General features: G+C 40.8%; 1 protein-coding gene across 1 annotated transcript; it reads left to right on the top strand.

The window, feature by feature from the left end:
• Positions 1-5,485: 5,485 nt before the first annotated feature.
• Positions 5,486-23,858, top strand: GTSF1 (gametocyte specific factor 1). The gene is made up of 9 exons (XM_008003521.3): positions 5,486-5,542; positions 7,815-7,859; positions 14,219-14,319; positions 16,129-16,255; positions 16,697-16,780; positions 17,250-17,313; positions 18,995-19,089; positions 20,354-20,390; positions 23,654-23,858. The coding sequence occupies exons 2-8, from the start codon at positions 7,844-7,846 to the stop codon at positions 20,368-20,370; spliced, it is 504 nt and encodes a 167-aa protein (XP_008001712.1). The 5' UTR covers positions 5,486-5,542; positions 7,815-7,843; the 3' UTR covers positions 20,371-20,390; positions 23,654-23,858.
• Positions 23,859-24,856: the final 998 nt, after the last annotated feature.

Below are 24,856 nucleotides of genomic sequence, written 5' to 3'. Positions count from 1 at the left end.
ACAGACTGTAGGGCACCTCAGCCCCCAGAGGTTCTGATGCAGTAGATCTGTAACAGAGCCCAAAAATGTGCATTTCCTCAAATCCCAGGTGATGCTGATGCTGCTGGTCTATGCACCACACTTTGAGAGCCACTGGTATCAGGGACAGTTTCAGTGCTAGGAGGATAGGAGGGTGGAGGAAGATTACAAGAAAATACAAGGACTTGGGGCTGGGCATGGTGACTTCTGCCTTTAATGTCAGCACTTCGGGAGGCCAAGGCAGGGGAATGCCTTGAGCTCAGGAGTTCAGGAGCAGCCGGGGCAACATGGCAAAACCCTGTGGAAAGAAGAAAAAAAGAAACGGAAAGGGAAGGGAAAGGGGAGGGAGGAAGGAAGGAAGGAAGGAAGGAAGGAAGGAAGGAAGGAAGGAAGGAAGGAAGGGAGGAAGGGAGGAAGGGAGGAAGGGAGGAAGGGAGGAAGGGAGGAAGGGAGGAAGGGAGGGAGGGAGGGAGGGAGGGGAAGGAAAAAAGAAAAGAACAGAAAAAAGAAAGGAAGGAAGAATTGACTTAATCCCCAGTAAAGGTTAAGAGAAGTCTTCACAGAGAAAATAAACCTTGGATTTAAACATTTTATATGCCTTAAAATAATAGATCCGAAAAACAGCAGTGTTGGAATTTTAGAATTGTTCTACGGAAGACCAGTCCTTTTCAGAACTTTTAGTAAGGTTTTTTCAGGGTAATTCTGCCCTTCTACCATTTTTTTTTCTTTCAATATAATCCATAGGTTGACACCTCCTACCATCTTTTCAACAGTCTTTTAAGAAGTTACCGAAGTGATGCTTACGAACTTTGGCTTACAATTTACATCTTAGGTGCCAGCACTAGAAAAAGTATAAGGAGATATTTGTTGCTGAGTCCTGGGGAAATAACTATATATGTAAAGGAAAAACATAAAGAATACATTTCTCAGGTGTACTGGTAACTTATTACAGGCAATGTGGATTACAGAAATATGTAACATTTACATGTTAGAACACAGAATGACTCTAGGACAAACAAAACATCACTACCAGTTTGTTCTTTTTTTTTCACTCATTCTGTATTTTGCTTTAGCTTTCTAGAACTGAATGTTGGCTCTTCCTGGCAAGTCCTCATTAGCAACTCTTTTTTAAACATAAATTTATTTTCATTGGCTCTCACTACCTCTCCCTGATACTTTTCCTGAACAATTGTAACCAACCCCATATTTTTACCCTCCCCTAAAGCAGTATTTCCTAATCTATCTCACCAAGAAGAATATCTATTATGTTATCCCATAGAGCCCCTCTTTTTTTTTTTTTTTTTTTTTTGAGACGGAGTCTTGCTTTGTCACCCAGACTGGAGTGCAGTGGCACGATACCAGCTCACTGCAACCTCTGCCTCCCAGGTTCAAGTGATTCTCCTGTTTCAGCCTCCTGAGAAGCTGGGACTATAGACAGACACCGCCATACCCAGCTAATTTTTTTTTTTTTTTTTTTGTATTTTTAGTAGAAATGGGGTTTCACTATGTTGACCAGACTGGTCTCAAACTCCCAACCTCAGGTGATCTGCCCATCTTGGCCTCCTAAAGTGTTAGGATTACAGGTGTGAGCCACCACGCCCAGCTGAACCCTCATTTTGAAAGCATTTGCAACTGAATTTATTGAATAATTTTTCCATTTTAATTATACTCTCAACTGCCAAACAGAAATCATAATTAGATGAGAGAAAAATTAATTAATTAATTAATAATTAGATGAGAGAACCAGGACTTGATTAATAAAACCGAAGCCAGAAACAAAAAAAAATGTATTTTAGTCTTTTGATGGGCGAAAGTTTAAGTTTTATTAAGGTTGTCTGAAAACTGAAAGTTTCTAAAGAACTTCAAGGACTACTGGAATTCCTTCAATCCTAAAATCTGAGAAAACTATTTTCCTAACAAAGGATTTTTTCCAATAATTAAGAGAATAGATCTATTTACTCATTAGTTCAGATATTTTATTTTTACTATATTAATTATTTTGTTTTACATTTTTCTTCTTTGAGACAGAGTCTTACTCTGTCGCCCAGTCTGGAGTACAGTGCTGCACTCCACAATGAACTGCAAACTCAGCTCACTGCAGTCTTGACCTCCTGGGCTCAAGGAATCCTCCCACCTCAGCTTCCCGAGTAGCTGTGACTATAGGCACCCACTACCGGGCCTAGCTAATTTTTGTATTTAGAGAGACAGAGTCTCATCATCTTGCCCAGGCTGGTCTCAAATTCCTGAGTTCAATCGATCCACCCACCTCAGCCTCCCAAAGTGCTGAGATTACAGGCATGTGCCATCGCACCCAGCCAACTATTATTAATTCTAAGAATATAATCTATAGGTGGTTGGGGGTGGTGGCTCACACCTGTAATCTCAGCAACTCTGGAGGCTGAGGTGGGAGAATCACTTGAGGCCAGCAGTTCAATACCAGCCTGGACAATATAGCGAGATCCCCACCCCCGATCTCTACAAAAAATGTATACACACACACACACACACCATTTAGAGGTAAATTCTGGTATTTACACAGATAGAACCAGTACAGATCAGATTCAGTTTAGGGTATTAATTCCCAATCGCTCCTAGAATGACCCTTGTGTAAAATGCCTTGTCTCATTTTTTTTTTTTTTTCCTTTTCAAATATGATCAATCTGGCTGGAAAACCAGTCTAAAAGAAGGCTCAGCAGGGACCTCACAAAAAGCAGAAAATTTATGGGTTAGAAAGGAATTAACAAAGCACTTAAGAATAGAAAGAATAGATGTGTGGTGCATTTTTATTTCGAAATCACCATTGAAAAACAGGTTTGATTTTTGCTTGTCTGAAAGTTGGTGGGCTTACTCACAGGTGCTAAATGAAACAGCATTATCAGTTGAGGATCCCGTCATCCTGACAAGACATTACTACTGAATGCAGTGAAGCCTGACTTTGGATTCTGGTTTGGTACCCATTCCCTTATCCTCCCAAGCCCTTAGCTCTTTCTTCCTCAGAAATTTCAATCTGCAGGTATCTGAATAAAAAGTATTTATGAGTCACAGTAGCAGTGTCAACAATTTCACCAGATTACTGCAATGTTTAAAGCCTGAAAAAATATTTCATTTCAAATCACACTGGCCCCACCAATCTGCATTAATGATATTGTGATAAATTCAGAGGTTTAGGATTTCATTATTTTAAAATATTTCCTAACAATCTAAAACTGATTTGCCAAAACAACTTTTTCTAAAATGCTAAGCGCTAGGCTTGCAATGAAGCTTTCCTTCTTAGCAATTCTCTTTCGCAAAGCTCTTTGTTTGCTCCTCCTTCGTATGAATCATCCAGGCCATCCGGTGAAAGAACGGCTTTTTAAATTTCAAAACAATGCCTAGGTCAGTTGTTCTCAGCCCTGGCTACACATTAAAATCATCTGGGTAGGTTTTTAAAAATAAATGTCTGGCTCTTTCACATTAATTGGTCTGGGATGGGAAGTTGGCATATGTCTTAAAAGCTCCCCAGATGATTCTAAGGTGCAGATAAGATTAAGAACCACTAGCCTACAAGAATGGCTTGAACCTGGCTTTTATCAACACTTGGTTCTTTTTAGTATCTTAATCTGAACTGATAGCTGTGGAGCAAACTATTCTAGTAGGAAAAAAAGGAGGTGGGAGGCAGAGGGAGTAAAAACAATAGACGCTCACAAATTAATCATGTAAAACAAAAATGTCCCTTGCCTGGCGCAGTGGATCACACCTGTAATCCCAGCACTTTGGGAGTCCAAGGCAGGCAGATTACCTGAGGTCAGGAGTTTAAGACCAGCCTGGCCAACATGGTGAAACCCCCGTCTCTACTAAAAAAAAAAAAAAAAAAAAAAAAAGCCAGGCGTGGTAGTGCCTGCCTGTAGTTCCAGCTTCTCAGGAGGCTGAGGCAGGAGAATCACTTGAACCCAGGAGGCGGAGGTTGCAGTGAGCTGAGATCACGCCACTGCACTCTAGCACGGGCAACAGAGCAAGACTCCATCTCAAAAAAAAAAAAGAAGAAGAAGAAAAAGAAAATGCCCCACTGATCGTTTTTACTAAAGCTACATTCAGTTTTTGTCAGGATAGTCCTCTCAAGTCCTACTTGGGCTCTACACCACTAAAATGCTGTAGAAATCCCAGTATTTCAGCACCCAGCCTAATCTCCCAGACTGCCTCCTACACCTTGAACAGCACAGAATGTTTTGTCACATCTTTTACTTCTTGGTTTTGAAAAATATTACCACCAGATCTACTTGTAGTGTCAATGCCTTCCTTTTTTTTGTGTAACCTTCAAAGGCCACAAGTCCCTTTTCTCTATAATGCCTTCCCAGGTCATTTCAGGCTCCATCAATTTTTTTCCTTACAGGAATTTACAGTCTCTACCACTTTTTTTTGGCATCTTTTGTACTATTAAACCTTTCATCCACTTTGAGACTCGTTTTTCTAAGCACTTTGGGGACAAGAACTGCAGCTTACACTTTTTTTCCCCAGAACAAAGCCTCACATTACGTTTGGTTTTCCATTATCAAGTTGTAACCTTCCAGCCTTCTTGTCCTCTCCAACTCTTCATTGAGCTCTCTCCCCAACTCTAAAACTCGCTTTCATCAGACAGCAACAACCATCATCCTATCAAGCATTCTCAGATAGTGCCTTTTGAATTTTGGGATTTTACAACACATTCTAAACAAGAACAGCCAGACACAAAATTCCTGTCCTTAGTGATTGTTTTGTGGCTATACTGCCTATCTCCTTTATAATTCCTCTTCTCTTCCCTCAAAATCTAAATTACCTTTCTATCTAGACAACTTCCACAAACAAGGCTTCTTTCTAGGCAGCTCCCCACCTCTAACCAGTTCTATCAGTCCCATTCCCTCAGGTGCCCATTTCTTTTTTTTTTCTTTTTTTTTTTTTCTTTTTTTTTTTTGAGACGGAGTCTCAGTCTGTCGCCCAGGCTGGAGTGCAATGGTGCAATGGCGCAATCTTGGCTTACTGCAACCTCCGCCTCCCGGGTTCAAGCAATTCTCCTGCCTCAGCCTCCCGAGTAGCTGAGATTATGGGGGCCCGCCACCATGCCCAGCTAATTTTTGTATTTTCAGTAGAGATGAGGTTTCACCATGTTGGCCAGGCTGGTCTTGAACTCCTAAGGTAATCCCAGGTGCCCATTTCTAAGTGCTCATCTGCCTTTTCTAAGATGGCCACCACAAAACCCAGGGAAAGAAATGCAAGCTCCACCCTCTCAAGGCCACTGTTGTTCTGGGGGCTAGGGGAGGATACGCCCAAGGACGGGGTGCCCAAGGAGGAGATCCTCGTGGGAAAGGGTCATCTGGGAGCTGACCCTAGGGGCTCACAGGTGAGCTCGACAGCTGAGTCCCCGGCCCCACACTCGGCCAGCGCCGAGGCTGCCAATCACAGGAAGTGCCGGCCCCCCCGCCCCACCTCCCAACGTTACGCGCCGGAAGTGACCGTTGCTGGGGAGTGCGTGGGAGGAAGGTGACTGGGAGGAAGGTGTGTGTTCACCGAGGTAAGGAAAGGCATCCCTGGGCGCCCCTAAGCAATTCCTCTTTTGCGTACAGGGATACCTTCGCCTTCTAATATTCTCTTTTCGCTTTTCTGCCAGTAGCCTTCAGCCTTGTGGGCTCTCAGTGCAGCTATTTTGGCTACCAGCCGGTTTCGCTGCATCGCCCACTCGAGGGCCTTCTTGGCGCGCCTTTTCTACGTTCTTTTTAAGTTAACCACCTCCATCGCTTTCTCTTATTTAGTCTCATTGATTAAATCTGTGATTTTTGTTGTTGTTGTTGTTGTTGTTTAAAGGAAGAAAAATGATTCTTTTACTAAGGCCCGGAATTCTGTTAAGCGTTTAACCAATAGCCGCCGACTACATCCATCCCCTAAACTTGATTGCTTCCGTGTAGCTTGTCTATTTCTCCGTGATCTAGTAGTAGGGAAAAGGTAAAGAATCCCCTGTTAACAGTTTGATGCGGAAGATACTTAAAACGGACACGGCTAAGTGATGGTACTGTGAATTCCAGTGCCCCAGTGTACTGCAATTCGTCCTTTTGTCCGAGAAGAATAGGTTGGCTTCCTACAAGCTGCTGAATCTGGTGCCCATAACTTAAAATCAAGAAACATACTTGGTTCTTCCTTCCAAAACTCTTATTTTTAATGAAAAAGTATGAAGTAACTATGTATAAGTGAAACATGTCCAAAAAGACGGTGGGGATTTCTTGATCCAAACATAAACATGGAAAATATTTTTAAGGCAAATTCACTAATGATTGTCATTAACAAATGGGCTCTGCAGCAAAAAAAAACTAGAGTTCTAGCTGATTACTTGTATTTCCTATCATAGGTTCCAAAGCTGCTTATGTCATAGAATGGGGGTGGGGGGAGTTGTGAGGAGTGTAGAATTGTGTGAGGGGCCAAAGGAGAGCATGCTCTAGAGACAGACAATTTTCAGAAATTTCCTATGGGGATGGTTTTATATACATTTAGGTTTTTCCCACAATAATAAATTTATTTAGTCTCGGTGCTCAGTAAAAGAGATTTCTGATAGAAGAGGATTCAAACTATGAAACCATTTCTCTTTTAATCTTTCACATTCTTGTTACAGATTTGTTCTCTTGTGACTCTGTTATCCATAATATGGACAGTTCTTGAGTCCTAACATTCAGAGATTTTCCCTCAGTGCATAGAGGGAATGAGTATTAATTGGAGAACCTTAAAGTATTGCCACTTTAGCACTGAAGATTGGGACGAGAGGAGGTGAAACCTCACTAGAAAAAGGGGCAATGTCAGTGTGGCCCTTCCTGATCATGTTTAAGAAAAGTCATGAAAATGGTGAACTAGTGTTTCCAATCACATTGGAAGAGTTGTGTATACTGTCTATCAAAGACTGCCAGCATTTCCAGGTCCTAGAGAGGAACAAGACTGATAACCTGCCTATCTGTATTTTTAAGAACCCAAGAGGAAAGCTTTATAATAGGACACTATTTCTGTGTTTATGTATAAGGGTTTTTTTTTGTTTTTTTTAAAGACAGGATCTCACTCCATTGTCCAGGCCAGAGTGCAATGGCACAAACCTAATAGCTCCTGGGCTCAAGCGATCTTCCTGCCTTTGCCTCCTGAGTAGCTGGGACTGCAGGCACATGCCCCCATGCCTGGCTAAGTCTGTTTTTTTGTTTGTTTGTTTTTGGGGTGGGGGGATTGTTTTGTTTTTTGTAGAGACGTAGTCTTGCTTTGTTGCCAGGCTAGTCTCAAACTCCTGGCTTCAAGTGATCCTCCTGCCTCAGCCTCCCAAAGTGCTGGGATTACAGGTGTGAGCGACCACGCCCGGCCCTTATGCATAAGTTTAAATGACAATATTCTTATGGTCTTGACTTGCCCCCTCTAATGTTAAATATTGTATTAATATTTATATTATAACCAATATTATATTAATAGTGTCAAACCCTAATAGATGCTAAACAGTGACAGGCACTTAAGTAATAGCACTTAAGGTAGACATCTTGTCACCCAAATACAGCTTAAATTTGAACTATAGGAGTCATATTTGGTTTTTCTTAACTATTTGGTAGGCCCTAGAATTTATTCCAAGAATGTGAATTAGGCCATGATGTTAAAATGATTCCAAGAAGTATGCTTTAAAGAGAAGAAGATATTGGGGGAAGTGGGGAGAGTAAGGATTTCTTATATTGAACTTGGGTGGTTTCAAATCCAGAAGTGGCTCCACTTCTTAGGGTTACCTTTTGGTACATTGATTCTGATTTCCTGAACCACACTTTTGTTTTTTCCAGCACTTGGATTCAGCTCCTTCATTTCCAACATGGAAGAAACTTACAGTATGTACTCCTTGTTGCTTTTAGAAAATAAGTTAAATCATTTACATATAGTTTTATATCTGACAAGACTTTTAGTGTGCTGCGAAAAAGTCAGACTTCTCAACTGCTGAGGAGGAAAAGTCTGTATAGTATTACCCAAATTTGAAATAAGGTACATGAAAATTAAGAAATGAGGTATGAGAAGTCATAAAGCTTTGAAAAGGCCACAGTTAAGACACCTTTATTAAACTATTAAATGAGGCAGGACTTCACCTTCTTGTATGTATGACACAGGGATAGTAACTTCTTTCTATTTTGAGGAGTAATATACTTATATAATAATGTTGATGTACATTAGTTTTTAGGATAAGAAATCTGGGAAGGATTCTATTTCTCAAGTGATCCAGGAACCTTAGATGGCCCAAGAAATCAAAGCGGAGTCAGCACCTGGAATCATACAGCGTAGAACCAAAAGGGACTTGAAAAATCATTTATTACAACAGAGAAAATAGAACTTAGATTAATTTGCCCAAGTTTACATAGTTAGGGACAGAGTCAGAACCAGAGTCTTCTATATTGTTTACACCTAGTACCCTACATGATACCACAGGCTCTGATACCTAGGTTCTGACTAAATTTGAGAAATATCTGAGTTTATGCCCGTGGATAAAACTTGTCAACAGTACCTACTTTTTCTTCCTACTTTGCTGTCTTGTTCAGAATCTCATTATAATTAAAAGTCCCAACTAAAGGATATTTCAGTCCCATTCTACCCTCTAGGAAGAGTCCGGTGGAGAGCTGTATCTCCAAAATACAGAAACTACATAGAAATAATCTTTATTAAATATCTAGAACACAGTGGTTCTCAAACTTTAACATGCAGCAGAATCACCTGGAAAGCTTGTTGAAACAGATTACTGGGTCCCACCCACCTGCAGAATTTCTAATTCAGAAGGTCTGGTATCTCAGAATTTGCATTTCTAACAAGTTACCAGGTGATGCTGATCTGAGGACCGCACTTTTGAAAAAAGGGATCCCCTGCCCCTTAATTTTTCTCGAAGTTTTTTTTTGTTTTGTTTTTTGTTTTGTTTTGTTTTGTTTTGAGACAAGAGTCTTGCTCTGTCACCCAGCCTAGAGTGCAGTGGCGCGATCTCGGCTCACTGCAACCTCCACCTCCTGGGTTCAAACAATTCTTCTGCCTCAGCCTCCTGAGTAGCTGGGGTTCCAGGTGCCTGCCACCATGCCCAGCTAATTTTTGTATTTTTAGTAGAGACGAGATTTCACCATGTTGGCCATGCTAGTCTCAAACTCCTGACCTCGTGATCTGCCTGCCTTGGCCTCCCAGAGTGCTGGGATTATAGGCGTGAGCCACCGCACCCAGCTTTCTTAAGGTGTTTTTATTTAAGATGTGAAATTTCTGAGCCAGGTGCGGTGGCTCATGTGTGTAATCCCAGCTACTCAGGCAGCTGAGGCAGGAGAATCACTTGAGCCTAGGAGTTAGAGGTTACAGAGAGCTATGATCACACCACTGCACCCCAGACTGGGTGACAGAGCAAGACCCTGTCTCTCTCTCTCTCTCTCTTTTTTTTTTTTTTTTTTTTTGAGAAGGAGTCTCACTCTGTCACCCAGGCTGGAGTGCAATGATGTGATCTCAGCTCGCTGCAACCTCTGCCTCCTGGATTCAAGCGATTCTCCTGCCTCAGCCTCCCAAATAGCTGGGACTACAGGTACATGCCACAATGCCTAATTTTTATATTTTTAGTAAAGATGGAGTTTCGCCATGTTGGCCAGGCTGGTCTAGAATTCCTGGCCTCAAGTGATCCACCCACCTCAGCCTCCCAAAGTGTTGGGATTACAGGCATGAGCAACTACGTCCTGCCAACCCTGTCTCTTAAAAAGAAAAAAGAAGGCTGGGCATGGTGGCTCATGCCTGTAATCCCAGCACTTTGGGAGGCCAAGGCAGGTGGATCACAAGGTCAAGAGATCGAGACCATCCTTCCCAATATAGTGAAACCCCGTCTCTACTAAAAATACAAAAATTAGCTGGGCCTGGTGGCATGCACCTGTAGTCTCAGCTACTCGGAAGGCTGAGGCAGGAGAATTGCTTGAACCCAGGAGGTGGAGGTTGCAGTGAGCCAAGATCACGCCACTGCACTCCAGCCTGGCGACAGACTGAAACTCCGTCTCAAAAAAATTAAAAGAAAAAAGAATGTGAAGTCCCTGTGTGGTATATGTATATACTCATTCTTGGAAGCATACTACTCTCTATTAAATTAGAAAACAACGTCTCCCCTTTCTGTCTCTTAGTTCTTCGTTACTTTTTTTCAGCCACATTTTTTTTCTTAAATATCACCTGGGAGTTTGTTGGAAATGGACAATCTCAGGCCTCATCCCAGACCTGCTGAATCAGAATCAGCACTTTAACACAGTCCCTAAGTGATGTAACACCTGGAGAGTAAGTTAAAGTTTGAGAAACACTGCCTTAGACTATATTTTCCCAAATTGACCTGGACTTCCAGCTTAATCTTATAGATTCCTGAACGTCTCTGTCTTCTCTCTTTGGACTGTACCTCTTAGCTGATGATACTTTTGTCAGGCATAGTTCCTTATTTCCATGAAGTTTCCTCCATTTCTCACCATGGATTCTGGTCCCTACCCAAATATGAGTAACAGCTGAGTCTGTGCTTTTAGAGGAAGCTTGTCAAATAGACCTACTTTGTTTACCAAAGTAAATTATATTCCCAAGAAGCCAGACAAAAATTTGTAGAGCAGTTTGATAGTATTTATTACAACTTTTAGTGCACAGACACTTCAATGCAATATTCTTAGGTGTATATCAAAGAGAAATACTCATACATTGGCTGGGCGCGGTGGCTCATGCCTGTAATCCCAGCACTTTGGGAGGCTGAGGTGGGCAGATCACAGGAGGCTAGGAGTTCAATACCAGCCTGACCAACATGGCAAAACCCTGTCTCTACTAAAAACACAAAAAATTAGACAGGTGTGCCTGTAATCCCAGCTGCTTGGGGGTTGGAGGCACAAGAATGACTTGTACCCGGGAAGCAGAGGTTGCAGTGAGCCAAGAACATACCACTGCACTGTCCAGCCTGGGCAACAGAGTGAGGCCCGTCTCAAAAAAAAAAAAAGAAATACTCATACATGCACAAAGAAGAATAAACCAGATTGTTAGTCACAGCATTGTATGTAATAGTAAAAACTGGGCCAGGCGCGGTGGCTCACTTTGGGAGATTGTAATCCTAGCACTTTGGGAGGCTGAGGCAGGTGGATCACTTGAGGTCAGGAGTTCAAGACCCACCTGGCCAGTCTCTACTAAAAATACAAAAAAATTAGCCAGGCATGGTGACAGGCACCTGTAATCCGAGCTACTTGAGAGGCTGAGGCAGGAGAATCACTTGAACTCAGGAGGCGGAGGTTGCAGTGAGCCAAGATTGCACCATTGCACCCCAGCCTGGGCAACAAGAATGAAACTCCGTCTCAAAAGTAAAATCTGGAAACAACCTAAATGTCCATTCATAAGAAAATCAGTTAAAAATTTGGTACATCCATATGCAGCAATGAAATATTTCTTTTTTTTTTTTTTTTTTTTTTTTTTTGAGATGAAGTCTCGCTCTGTCACCCAGGCTGGAGTGCAGTGGCCGGATCTCAGCTCGCTGCAAGCTCCGCCTCCCGGGTTTACGCCATTCTCCTGCCTCAGCCTCCCGAGTAGCTGGGACTACAGGCGCCCGCCACCTCGCCCACCTAGTTTTTTGTATTTTTTAGTAGAGACGGGGTTTCACCGGTTTAGCCAGGATGGTCTCGATCTCCTGACCTCGTGATCCGCCCGTCTCGGCCTCCCAAAGTGCTGGGATTACAGGCTTGAGCCACCACGCCCGGCCCCGAAATATTTCTTGTGTGTACTGACTTGGAAGGAACTCCAAGATACATTAAGTGAAAAGAAAAAAAAGCAAATTGCAAGATAGAAGATACAGGAAATGGCCGGGCGTGGTGGCTCATACTTGTAATCCCAGCACTTGGGGAGGCTGAGGCAGGCGGATCACCTGAGGTCAGGAGTTCAAGACCAACCTAACCAACATGATGAAACCCCATCTCTACTAAAAATACAAAAATTAGCTGGGTGTGGTGGCAGATGCCTATAATCCCAGCTACTCAAGAGGCTGAGGCAGGAGAACCGCATGAACCCAGGCAGTGGAGGTTGCAGAGGGCCAAGATCATGCCACTGCACTCCAGCCTGGGTAACTCTGTCTCAAAAAAAGAAAAAATACAGGAAATTCTGTCAGATGCTATAACATGGATAAACCTTGAGGACCTTAGGCTAAGTGAAATAGGCTAGTCACAAAAAGAAAAAGACTATGATTTCACATATATGATGTATCTAGTCAGACTCACCAAAACAAAAAAGTAGAATGGTGGTTGCCAGGGGCTGGGGGGAGTGGGGAATGGAGAGCTGATATTTAATGGGTATAGAGTTTCAGTTTAGTAAAACGAAAAACTTGTGGAGACTAGTTGCACAACAATGGGAATATGTTAATACTTAACACTATTGAACTGTATACTTAAAAATCGTTAACATGGTAAATTTTATATGTGTTTTTAATCACAATTAAAGATTTTTGTCCCAGCTACTCCAGGGGCTGAGGCACAAGAATTGCTCGAACCCGGGAGGTGAAGGTTACAGTGAGCCAAGATCACACCACTTCACTCCAGCCTGGACAACAGAACAAGACTCTGTCTCAAAACAAAACAAAAAAAAAAAACAGATTTTTAAATCAAAAAAAAATTTTTTTAATTTAGAAAGCCAGATTAAAGTTGACCTAAATTGCTGGAAACCAGGAAGTAAAGCATTACAATGAGAAGCTCTCATTATCAACTCTGACATATGCTACTATATGGGCAGTATAATATACATGAATCATAAGGTACCATCCAGTCTATCAGCTGCTGACATGGCCTAACATTTGCTAGTGATGGGAATGGATTAAATGAGGGGAAACTAACAAGAATTTCATCTGTAAATTCTCCCTGGTTGTCCTGATGCTTCAGAAATATGAAAACATTGCTGGTCAAGAAGAGCCTGGTTGGCATAATAAGCCTGCCTGTCCTTTAAGACTTTTCCTTCCTATTCATTCTGTCCTTCAAGTCACCTTTCTGGCTCATTTGCATCACGATCATGGTTAGCAATTTATTCCATGTTTACCACTCTTCCAGTGAAACTGTCTGCTTCAATTCCCCACTGGCTTCTGATTTTCATAGCAGTCTCCTGGTTTATAAGCTTCTTATCAAATGTGAATTGTTTATCTTACTTCACTTTTATCATTGCCTTCAGGGGTGGCAAGAGCAATTTATTAGGTTGCCTCTTGTCTTCATAATATAACAGAATGTGCTTGACCATTTAATTTCCCTTCCTTAACCAGGCTTGTTAAAATTTGGGGCTCAGCCTGGGCATCTTATATAGCCTAAGAGTTGTTTTAAATAGCATTTTGTAGTTTAGGGGCTTTCTTTCACGAGCAGTTCCATATGTCTGCAGTTGTCTTAACCTCAGGAGGTTCTGTTTTTGCACATTGTTCTATTTTTTTAGCTGGCTAATGTAGTAGTCACTAGATTAAAGAATTCTCTATTTTGTTCTCACCTGTGTTCCAAAATATGAAAAGTAAAAACTACCTGTCTGATAACAGTATTGGTTTCGTTTGAGAGGTAATTAGAGTAACTAAGATTGGGAATTACTTATAGGAGTAAGTTAAAGCAAACAGATGAAAAAGAAATCTTCTATCCACTAATATTTTTTAAGCTTCCACAAAACATAACTGATACAGGGCAGTGCTTACCAACTTTTTTTGTGTCAGGGGATACTAGTGATAGATGAAAATGCTAGTGAAGGGGACTAACTACCCCCAACTTGCCTGTGGAAATGGGGGGCGAGGGATGGCTTGAACTAGTAGTGGGCCCCCAAATCAGTGTATTAGCACACCAGCAATCCATTTCAACTTCAGCATACTAGTTGGGAGGCTCTGGATAGAATAGCTAGAGAATAGGAATAACCCTGAATTAGCACTTTTAGAAAAGAAAAAGAGGATGACATTTTGTTTAACTTTTTGTTCTGTAATAAGAGTAACCAGCAATGAAAGCACTATGTTCAATTCAATATGAAACTGAGACTTCATCCTGAGATTTCTGATTCTGCTGAACTTACTAAGATTCAGAAATATTTTAAATGTGTAGTCACCCTTTTTTTAATCCAAGTTTTCTTTAGACTATATTGTTCTATTATTACAGTCTCTTGAAAAAATCCAGTGTGCCTGGAATGCTGTAGTTTTACAAGAGCCTGTTATCATTTTACCTACTGAAATACTTCTCTCTTTCAGCTGACTCCCTGGATCCTGAGAAGCTATTGCAATGCCCCTATGACAAAAACCATCAAATCAGGGCTTGCAGGTTTCCTTATCATCTTATCAAGTGCAGAAAGGTAGGGTCATAATTTGCCCTCTAACGCCCTCCTGAGTTCTTTTAAAAGGCCGTATTTTATAAACATCAAATAATTTTATCATAAATGTTTTAACTGATTGCTAGAATTGTTTGGGGAATCTACCTCTCTTAAATACCAACATTTATAGAAAGGCATTTGTTCATTCCTTAAGATAAATTTTTTCTTGTTTTGGTTTTCTTCCCATTAACTAGTGACAAAGAACCCTTTATAAATAGCATCTCTAGAGTCTTCTCACCCTTTGTAAAGCAGACTAATTTTTGCTAACAATGAGAAATCCCGCCCATCTTGCAAATGTGATGTATCCATCGGCCTAACAATGATTGAGTGCTATAATTCACTTTTTCTGATTATTTTGTTTAGAAATTTTAGAGCTTGAACAGCTAGAAGTTAGCCCAAGAAAAAATATTCCTAAAAATAACTGTATCTCCAAGTTTCAACAATAAACGTCTTTAAAAAAATAATAAGGATTTTCTTTCTGGCCACTCTTGTATAGACTTAGCTGATATAAACTATTTTCGTGCTACATTAATTGAGACATTTTGACAATGTTGTTAGAATGCTGATACAGAAGCCAAAATTCTGCTAGAATTTATGCTTGGAAAGCAATTGAGGTATTTAATCCAAACTGCATACAATTCAGCTTTAACATCCTTTAAAAAGTGCTTGTAATCCTGGAAACATAATTTATCTTTGTTATTTCTCCAGCTCCTTTTAATCTCGAGAGCAAGTATCCCTTAACATTAAACCTGGAGAGTATGGATCAGCAGATACCACTACCACATTGTCCCTTCTAGGCTCTCAAACATTTCCCAAATGGAGCCAAGTGGTAAAAAAAATAAAAAATAAAAAAATAAAGACACTATCATAACTCCCCTCTTCTAATGTTCTTAATCTTTGGCCACAAAACCTTTGTATTGAATGCCTGATACCACTTATGAAAATGATGGAGGTGCCTGCAAGTTTCTCACACCTATATGTTTTTCCAGCCTTCTCCCTGCTTCATATTATTTTTTACTTTTTCAAGTTTCATTTATGACATATCTTTTATTTTCCTAATAAATTTCTTAATTGCTGGTATATTTGCCATAGGATATAGGTGATACTAAACCCTTTGTTTTGTTTTAAAATAAGGAACTTGGTCAGCAAAGTAGACTCTATCATTTGGATTTTTCCTTAGTGAAATAGCTGAAATAAAGGTCAAATTGTTCAGAGATTCATTTCAGGCATCATTACTTTAAGTAAGCGTCACTGTGTTAATCTGAAAAATCATTGGTTTGCCTCTTCTGCGGCTCCCTTCCAACAGCTATTTTCCAGCACTATTGTATTGCAATGGCAGGGACACTACTGCAATGCAGACTCAGAGTGTATTTTAGTGTTACTATTCATCCTGAATATCAGCTTTCAAAGACATCCAGAGAGCTCTCTCATTACGGGCTGTGCTGCCTGAATCATGTGACTCTGAGAAATAAACAGCGGGGAAAGATGTCGTTCAAATACCCAATCCTAAATTCATTGTTTAGCTCTACATAAAGCACTTAAACCCCAATATCTGTGTTGTCAGTTTCTGCAATCATAACAAAAAGACTTATGTTTCAATGATTTTGAAGTAATTGTCTATAAGAACAATAAATAATTCCCTCTTAGTTTTTTACTATGAGTTTGTTATAGTTAAGCCAGAAATTTACTGAGGAAATTTAGGAGAGGCATTTGTAGAATAAGGCTTAGCTACTCCCCGTTGACTTTAAGAGATTCAGAGAACTAACAGATCCCTTAATTTTGGTTCCACAGAATCATCCTGATGTTGCAAGCAAATTGGCTACTTGTCCCTTCAATGCTCGCCACCAGGTTCCTCGAGCTGAAATTAGTCATCATATCTCAAGCTGTGATGACAGAAGTTGTATTGAGCAAGATGTTGGTAAGACTCACTATCTCAAATGTTTCAGTACTGGAGGGTAGCTCCTTCAGATTTGTATTACGCTACGTTGTCGGCTTGATTTTTGGCTTTCATTGTTTCAGAAGAACAATACTTTTCCACCTTTGAGATTTGTATCATGGCAGCAGTAGGTTTTCAGATTGTACATGTCATACTGTTTTCTCTCCTGAACAGCCTAGTTCATTTTACTAATAATTCATCTAAAAATCTTTTATTGCCATAAATATGGTAAACATTTTTGTTTCTGCTTTTCTTTCTTCTGTCAGCAAAGAGATAAGATCCCTCTGTTTAGCTTTTATACTATCTATTTTTCAGAAATAAAGACCCAACAGGCTACCCTGCAACCTTTTAAGCTCCTAGCCCCTTTGAACACAATAACTTGGCAATATCCCCCTCTTATGTTCAATCTTTATTGTCTTGCAGTCAACCAAACCAGGAGCCTTAGACAAGAGACTCTGGCTGAGAGCACTTGGCAGTGCCCTCCTTGTGATGAAGACTGGGATAAAGGTGAGCTGCCTCTACATCTTTTTCTTCACAATGTCTAAATCTCAAGTCATTTGCTTAAGACAGAAGGAAGATTTTCCTTTTTTATGAACATACCATGTTGTTCAGAATGCCTTATTATTTTTATTGGGCCCCAAAACGAGCACATTTGTATCGCTGTGCAGACACGTGGAACAGCCGATCCCTCTTGATTGGAAAAAGCACTTCTTTACATCTGTTTTTTTCCATAAATTGTGTTGTACCATCTGTGTTTGATTGTTACTAGGCACGTTTATTATTATTTATGTTGCTTGTGTTTATATCCTTCAATTAAATTCTTGCTACTGTGTCACTTAGGCAGGGTACTTGATCAATTTTTACTTGCTTCTGCAAAACGTAGGTGTATTATTTCCCATCTTATAAATTCAACCAACATGAACTGCTGGTGTCTTATCTAGTAGCACCACAAACTATGTTTTGCTTCCTTTGACAGATTTGTGGGAACAGACCAGCACCCCATTTGTCTGGGGCACCACTCACTACTCTGACAATAACAGGTAAACGAAATGGTCTCAACCCAGCATGGCCTCCCAAAATCAGGGTGTTCTGTTACTGAGAGAAGCCGCCGGAACGTCAATTGATCACTTTCTTTAACGATGTTCCTTGATGGTAGTTTAGTCTAGATACTGTTTTGTCGTTTTTCATATTTATTCCTTGATTCATAAAAAGGTCATGTGCTTTGTGCCAATCATTAGGGATACAAAAATACATTATCGTTTAGCAAGGGTAACAGTGGCCCCAGACTTTCATGTGTCTTAGTTATGTTTTTTGCTAGGTTTACATTATTTTAATGCTTTGAAAAAATTATCCCACTATACCACTTGGATCATTTTTACTTTAGGTAACTAGTGTATAAGGAAAAAGTAGTCTTAAAAATTCTTTATTTGAGATTGGAAAATCCAGAGTACCTATTAGGAAAGAATATGCATCTCTTCTTCCCACTGATTTTATATCTAATTTATTTTTTTAGAGACAGGGACTCTGTTGACCGGGCTGGAGTGTAATGGCATGATCATGGCTCACTGCAGGCTCTACCTCCTGGGCTCAAGCAATCCCCCTGGGCCTCTCAAATAGCAAGGACTACAGGGACCCACCACCACACCTAGCTAATTCTTTATTTTTAGCAGAGACAAGGTCTCACTATGTTGCCCAGGCTGGTCTCAAACTCCTGGCCTCAAGTGATCCTCCCCACTCTGCCTCCCAAAATGTTGGGATTACAAGCCTGAGCCATCATGCCCAGCTCTAACTGAAAACTAGAAGATTTCTGGCCAGGCATAGAGTAGCTCATGACTGGAGGCCAAGGTGGGAGGATCACTGAGGCCAGGAGTTCAAGATCAACATGAGCAACACAGTGAGATCCTGTCTCTACAAAAAATTTTTTAAAAACAAAATAAGCTGGGCATGGTGGTGGATGTCTATAGTCTCACCTACTTGGGAGGCTGAGACCAGAGGATCACTTAAGCCCAGGAGATCGAGGCTGCAGTGAGCCATGATCATGCCACTGCACTCCAGCCTGGGTGACAGAAAGAGTCTTTGTCCTAAATAAAATAAAAATGAATGAAACTTTTTCTCATTAACACCAGTACTCAAACCTTGGAAGATCAAGTTTCAAACCCAAATGAGAATACATCTGGTTTAGGAAATGAAGGAATAAGATGCTATACTTCACTTTTTTCCCCAAACAGAATGCTTACCAAATTTTTACTTTTTAACTACTGAGGTCAGTAAATAATTTTAAGTGTATACTATTATGTGCATTAAGATAGAAAAACTTAAAATGAATTCCATTGGCTACAACTTTTAGTTTTACTTCAGTTGAAGATTTGCTGCTTTTGGTTTGGTTGCCTTAGCACTTTGTTTTATCTCTTATGTTTATTGAGTGAGTTGATGAGCCTGTCATACAGCTGAACAGTAGATGGCATTGCTGTTTATCTCAATTTCTAGAAAATGAAAATGGTTAGACCCATCTTAATGCCTGTACAGAACAGGGAGCTTTCCAGAGAAGTAAGTGGTAATCATTCTAATTGCCGGAATGTTTTGATGGAAATGTGTTTACATTTCAGATGAATGTAGGTTGTTGTTTTTCCCCAAATTACAAAAAGCACATTTTGATTATCTTACGTGTGCCTGCTTGAATGATGCTGATCTGCCGACATAGCCAAATTCATCTTTTTGCAGCCCTGCAAGCAACATAGTCACGGAACATAAGAATAACCTGGCTTCAGGCATGCGTGTTCCCAAATCTCTGCCGTATGTTTTGCCATGGAAAAACAGTAAGTGAAACAGAGGCAAAATCGTTTTACTCTTTTCATTGTGCTAAATACGGTTGATCTTGATTATTCAGATGTGTTCAGTCTGAACACCTTGCAAGGTCTCCCATGACCCTTAAAGTGAGTGCCTCCTTAAATTTTATGCCCTAAGCACCTTACTCAGTTCACCCTACTGACCCTGGTTAGGAGCAAGAAATTATGAACAGGAAAGTGTAAGATCACAGAAGCCAAAAGAATATTTTCAAAATGGGGTGACCACTGACATCAAATACCATGAGAAAATTTGGGAACCAATAAAAAGGTTGATGATTTGGGCTAAGAGGAAATTATCCCTGATTTTTTTCAAGGCATAATATCAGTAGAGAATTGGGATCAGAAATTGGATTGTGAGGGCCTAAATGGATATGAGTAGAGAGAAAATGAAAGTCATAAGTCATAAGGACCAGCATAAAGAATGGTATTCAGATGTCCTCCCCAGACTTCAGAGGTCATGCTGGGTAAACAAGTACTAAATTTGTATCACATTACCCTCATAATGAAATTTCCACATAGGGAACACCCAAGATACTGTCATTTTTACTTAATACAAACTTTTCCAATTTGCCCCTAGATTCAGATTCTCTTGATTTCAGTCTGTGCTACTGTTTGAGCTAATTTTTAGGTGGCTAAAGGATTCACTTTAAAACATTTTTCGGCCGGGCGCGATGGCTCAAGCCTGTAATCCCAGCACTTTGGGAGGCCGGGACGGGTGGATCACGAGGTCAGGAGATCGAGACCATCCTGGCTGACATGGTGAAACCCCGTCTCTACTAAAAAATACAAAAAACTAGCCGGGCAAGGTGGCGGGCGCCTGTAGTCCCAGCTACTCGGGAGGCTGAGGCAGGAGAATGGCGTGAACCCGGTTGGCGGAGCTTGCAGTGAGCTGAGATCTGGCCACTGCACTCCAGCCTGGGCCTCAGAGCGAGACTCCGTCTCAAAAAAAAAAAAAAACAAAACAAAACAAACAAAAAAAAACATTTTTCCCTGGATACTTGCATTTCCCAAAACATGAAGTCACCAAATTATATGTCAAAAGGCTTGATAGGTAAAGGTCTATTTTCTCTTCCCATGCCCTTGAATGAAATCTGATTACTAATATTAAATTCTTCTACTTTTATATTATAATTCAGTATACCCAGGAATAAGTCATTTGTATTTAGTAAGAATAGGGGATGGAGTGAATTTCAATTGGCATGGTGTATTTATTTTGAAATATTTCTACTTGTAGATGGAAATGCACAGTAACTGAATACCTATCTCATCAAGTAAGTGTTTCAGTTTTATTTCACTATCTCTTCAGATGGTAGCAAGATTTAACTGGACATAAAGTAATTTGGGTCCAATTTTCTTTCAGATTATGGTATCAAATTAAAGCTTTGTGTGTGCATGTGTTTTTTAAGTATATAGCCTCTGTTATGGCTTTACACACTAATGAATAGGCATTTACTGGTTAAATTAGAATTCTGTTAACATGCCAAGTTGTTTTCTCTAACATTAGTACACATTGCCTTTTTTTTTTTTAGTCAAAGTTGCATTCTAGATCTATCATGCCTCTTTTAATGGACTCAGATTAATCAGACAGCTGTGCTTCACTGCTCTGCAATTCATTCCCTGTGCAGTACAGTTTAATACTCATCAAAAAATTCATACTCTTTTTAATGAGCACTTAAAAGTTTTGGGTTTCTGGCTGGGCACGGTGGCTCATGCCTGTAATCCTAGCACTTTGGGAGACTGAGGCGTGCAGACCAGTTGAGGTCAGGAGTTGGAGACCAGCCTGGCCAACATGGTGAAACTCTGTCTCTACTAAAAATACAAAAATCAGTCGGGTGTGGTGGTGCACGCGTATAATCCCAGCTACTCGAGAGGCTGAGGCAGGAGAATCGCTTGAACTGGGAGGCAGAGGTTGCAGTGAGCCAAGATCACACCACTGCACTCCAGTCTGGGCCACAGGGTAAGACTATGTCTCAAAAATAAAATAAAATTTAAAAAATAAAAGTTTTGGGTTTCTAAGGGTCTTACACTGTCGATCTTATCTGAGTATTTGATTTAGCAGAACCTCACAAAATCTATGTGAAGAGACCAAAATCTCTCTCACTTTTCACAGATGAAGCCTTTCCTTTGGGTTACCCTTAGTGCCTGTGGCAGAGCCAAGTTTGATCCTTCACATGTCGTCTTGGCTGAGGTTGCCCAGATACATTGCTTCTGGCAAAGGGAATGTTATAAAGCCTGAGAATGGGATTATATCCCAACTGTTTTGGAGTTAGTAGGCCCTCAGTGAATATTTATTGAATTAATGAATAATTGGCCTCTTGCATTCCAGTCTGTTCACTCTCTCTGAACAGTGAAGCAGATAAATCTGTGAGTTAGTTTCATTTTGTAGTAAAACTGATGTTTCTTCTGGTAAGAAGCAGAAAAGAGATGCTAAAAGTTAACATCCCTTAGCTATAGACAATAATACTTATCAGTTGCTTCTAGGTACCAGCCATTTTTCCTAGTAGATTCTGACGTCAAATTGTTAAATACATTTGAAAGCCAGAAAATGGGATTTGGTCCCAGAAGGACGAGAGATACAACAGCACTGGGGTACATGAGGAAAGCATACATTGAGTATGGTGGTATACACCTATCATCCCAGCTACTTGAGAGACTGAGACAGGAGGATCACTTGAGCCCAGGAGATCAAGGATATAGTGTACCATGACCGTGCCTGTGAATTGCCATTGTACTCTAGCCTCAGCAACACAGTGAGACCTTGTCTCTTAAAAAACAAAAGTGGGGGCCGGGCGCGGTGGCTCAAGCCTGTAATCCCAGCACTCTGGGAGGCGGAGGCGGGCGGATCACGAGGTCAGGAGATAGAGACCATCCTAGCTAACACGGTGAAACCCCGTCTCTACTAAAAAAATACAAAAAAACTAGCCGGGCGATGTGGCGGGTGCCTGTAGTCCCAGCTACTCGGGAGGCTGAGGTAGGAGAATGGCGTAAACCCGGGAGGCGGAGCTTGCAGTGAGCTGAGATCCGGCCACTGCACTCTAGCCCGGGCGACAGAGCGAGACTCTGTCTCAAAAAAAAAAAAAAAAAACAAAAGTGGGGAGGGCTGGGCACAGTGGCTCACACCTGTAATCCCAACACTTTGGGAGACAAGGCAGGAGGATGTCTGGAGCCCAGGAGTTTAAGACCAGCCTAGGCAACATAGTGAGACCCTGACTCTTAAAAAAAGAAAGGGGGGATTGGAAGAGAAGCATACATTGAACAGACCTGGATAAATGGTGAATTTTGAGTTCCTCTCTGATATGCTATACAAGGTGTCTGCAATCAAACAATATGAATAGCTGTCTAGTAAAAATGGCTACTCTAAGATGAAAATCTAGGAGAAAGTTCTGTGTCTATAACTTAAGACCAGACCCTTCTCTCCTTTGGTTTAACTCTTTGTGGTTAAACTCCTTGCACACTAAAAATTTATTTTTCTGTGTAACTCCTGAGGAATCAGAAAAATAATTAGGTTAGATAAGAATCCTTAAGCAGCCACAGACCTTATCTTCTTAATAAAAATGAAGTTTGGGTTTTTTGTTTTTTTGTTTTTTGTTTGTTTTTGAGATGGAATCTCGCTCCCATCACACAGGCTGGAGTGCAGTGGCGCAGTCTTGGCTCACTGCAACCTCCACCTCCTGGGTTCAAGCAATTCTCCTTCCTCAGCCTCCCAAATAGCTGGGATTACAGGCATGCACCACCACGCCCGGTTAATTTTTGTATTTTTAGTAGAGATAGTGTTACACCATGTTGGCCAGGCCAGTCTCGAACTCCTGACCTCAGGTGATCCACCCGCCTTGGCCCCCAAATAGCTAAGATTACAGGCAGAAGCCACCGCATTTTCAATGCCTGTTGTTGCAGAATTCAATGCCTGTTGTTGCAGAATTCTCTGGTTTATTTGGAAGGATACAAAAGAAATAAAAGATATGACTGTGCCCTTAAGGAACTTAAGTGTGGGTGAAATGTTTTTGAATGTACGCACATGACAGGGGTTTGTTCACTTAGCACTTAATGTGTTTTATCCTGTTTATGTTTTTATCAACAACTCCACTTTTTACTAGACAAGTACCTCAGAAGCAAGTAGTATCATACTAATTCTTGTCCCCTGATGTACACTGTAAAAGCTCAAAAACTATTTTTGAACTAATGAGTAAATACAGTATGTGAGAAAAAGATCAAGATAAGTTAATTGGAGTTAATCCAGAATTATCTGAATCAATTTCCTGGTATTCTCCTCACTTGTAAAACTCTTGACACAGGATTGTACATTGATTTCTGTATAGAATGTTTTTAATTCAATTAACAAGTTTCTCTGTGCTCAGTGGTACTAAAGAGTTAAGGGTCAGAAGGTACTTAGTGTTCTGCCATTAACAACAGCAGATTCCTCAGCTGGAACAAGATAATTTAATTGAGTTGTAGTTGTGTGGCCCATTGTCAGATGTAGTTGGTGCTTTTTTCATTGAAAAAAACTAAGAACTTTTTTTTCTCCATTTACTTGCAGATGCCAGACCCTAAAAGACTCTTGCTTCTTCTTGCTACCAGTGGGTCTTCATTTTCCTCCTAATCTAATTATAGAATGATAAACTCTCTGTGACTTTCCAAACTGACAAGCACATCTTTTTCCTCCCCCGACCCCACTTGAATCCTTGTTTGATGCAAGTACCCTCATACTCAGAAGCTTCTAAATAAACCTTTGATACAGATTGCTCAATAGTTTGGTCAAGTACCTGCAGCCCCAAGATCGGAGATCACATCCAATTCCACATTAATGAACCATAGTGATTAAAAGTTTTCTTAAAGGAACTAACTGAAATAGACAGGAAACTTGGGTTAGAAAAAGAAACTGTATATTTGTGTTCTCTGACACACATGGACCAAATTCCTTTTAGTGTTTATAGCAATGGACTTTTTCTGATCAGTGCATCTGTTTTTCCATTCTCTGAGATATTGATAAACATTTATATAGCAAAATACTCCATTCTTATTTATAGTCTTTAGGACATCTTACTGCCTATTTCCAACCTAGGGTAGTTTTATTTATCTCCCCATATTCCAGCTAGAAATTGTACTAGCGGTCAATCTAAGTGTGGATTATGTAGGAATTAAGACTGGAATGGAGGGGAGGAAGTGTACCTGTGGAGAAGAGATGGGCTTTCCACCTGTGTGTGAAATTTGATTAAACTTCAGAGTTTAAATGTGTAAAGGCCCTGCTGACTGCCCTGGGATACATGTGTAACAACTTAGATTTCTGAAACACCCAAAGCTCTGGCTATCCTAGCGTCTTGTGGATCCTTATAAGGAGACTTTATAATCTCCCCAGACCAGTTTTTTGTTTATTTGGATTATTTTGGGGTTTTGTTTTTTGTTTTTGAGATGGAGTTTCACTCTTGTTCCTCAGGCTGGAGTACGGTGGCGCGATCTTGGCCCATTGCAACCTCTGCCTCCCAGGTTCAAGTAGTTCTCCTGCCTCAGCCTGGTGAGCAGCTGGGATTACAGACATGCGCCACCATGCCCAACTAATTTTGTATTTTTAGTAGAGGCGGGGTTTCTCCATGTTGGTCAGGCTGGTCTCGAACTCCCGACCTCAGGTGATCTGCCCGCCTTGACCTCCCAAAGTGCTGGGATTACAGGCGTGAGCCACTGTGCCCAGCTTGTTTGTTTTTTATCAGGTTGGGTTTGGTTTTAAAAGTGTCTAGCATGGTGG

Source organism: Chlorocebus sabaeus, chromosome 11 (assembly GCF_047675955.1).
Source record: "Chlorocebus sabaeus isolate Y175 chromosome 11, mChlSab1.0.hap1, whole genome shotgun sequence".
Classification (NCBI taxonomy): Eukaryota; Metazoa; Chordata; class Mammalia; order Primates; family Cercopithecidae; genus Chlorocebus; species Chlorocebus sabaeus.
The sequence above is the reverse complement of the archived record's forward strand: the minus strand, read 5'-3'. Positions and strand labels throughout refer to the sequence as shown.

Excerpts from the sequence above, each read along its gene's own strand:
- GTSF1 (XM_008003521.3), top strand. Across the intron at positions 16,781-17,249 it reads TGATGAAGACTGGGATAAAG|ATTTGTGGGAACAGACCAGC; the intron begins GTGAGCTGCCTC and ends TTCCTTTGACAG. Across the intron at positions 17,314-18,994 it reads CACTACTCTGACAATAACAG|CCCTGCAAGCAACATAGTCA; the intron begins GTAAACGAAATG and ends ATCTTTTTGCAG.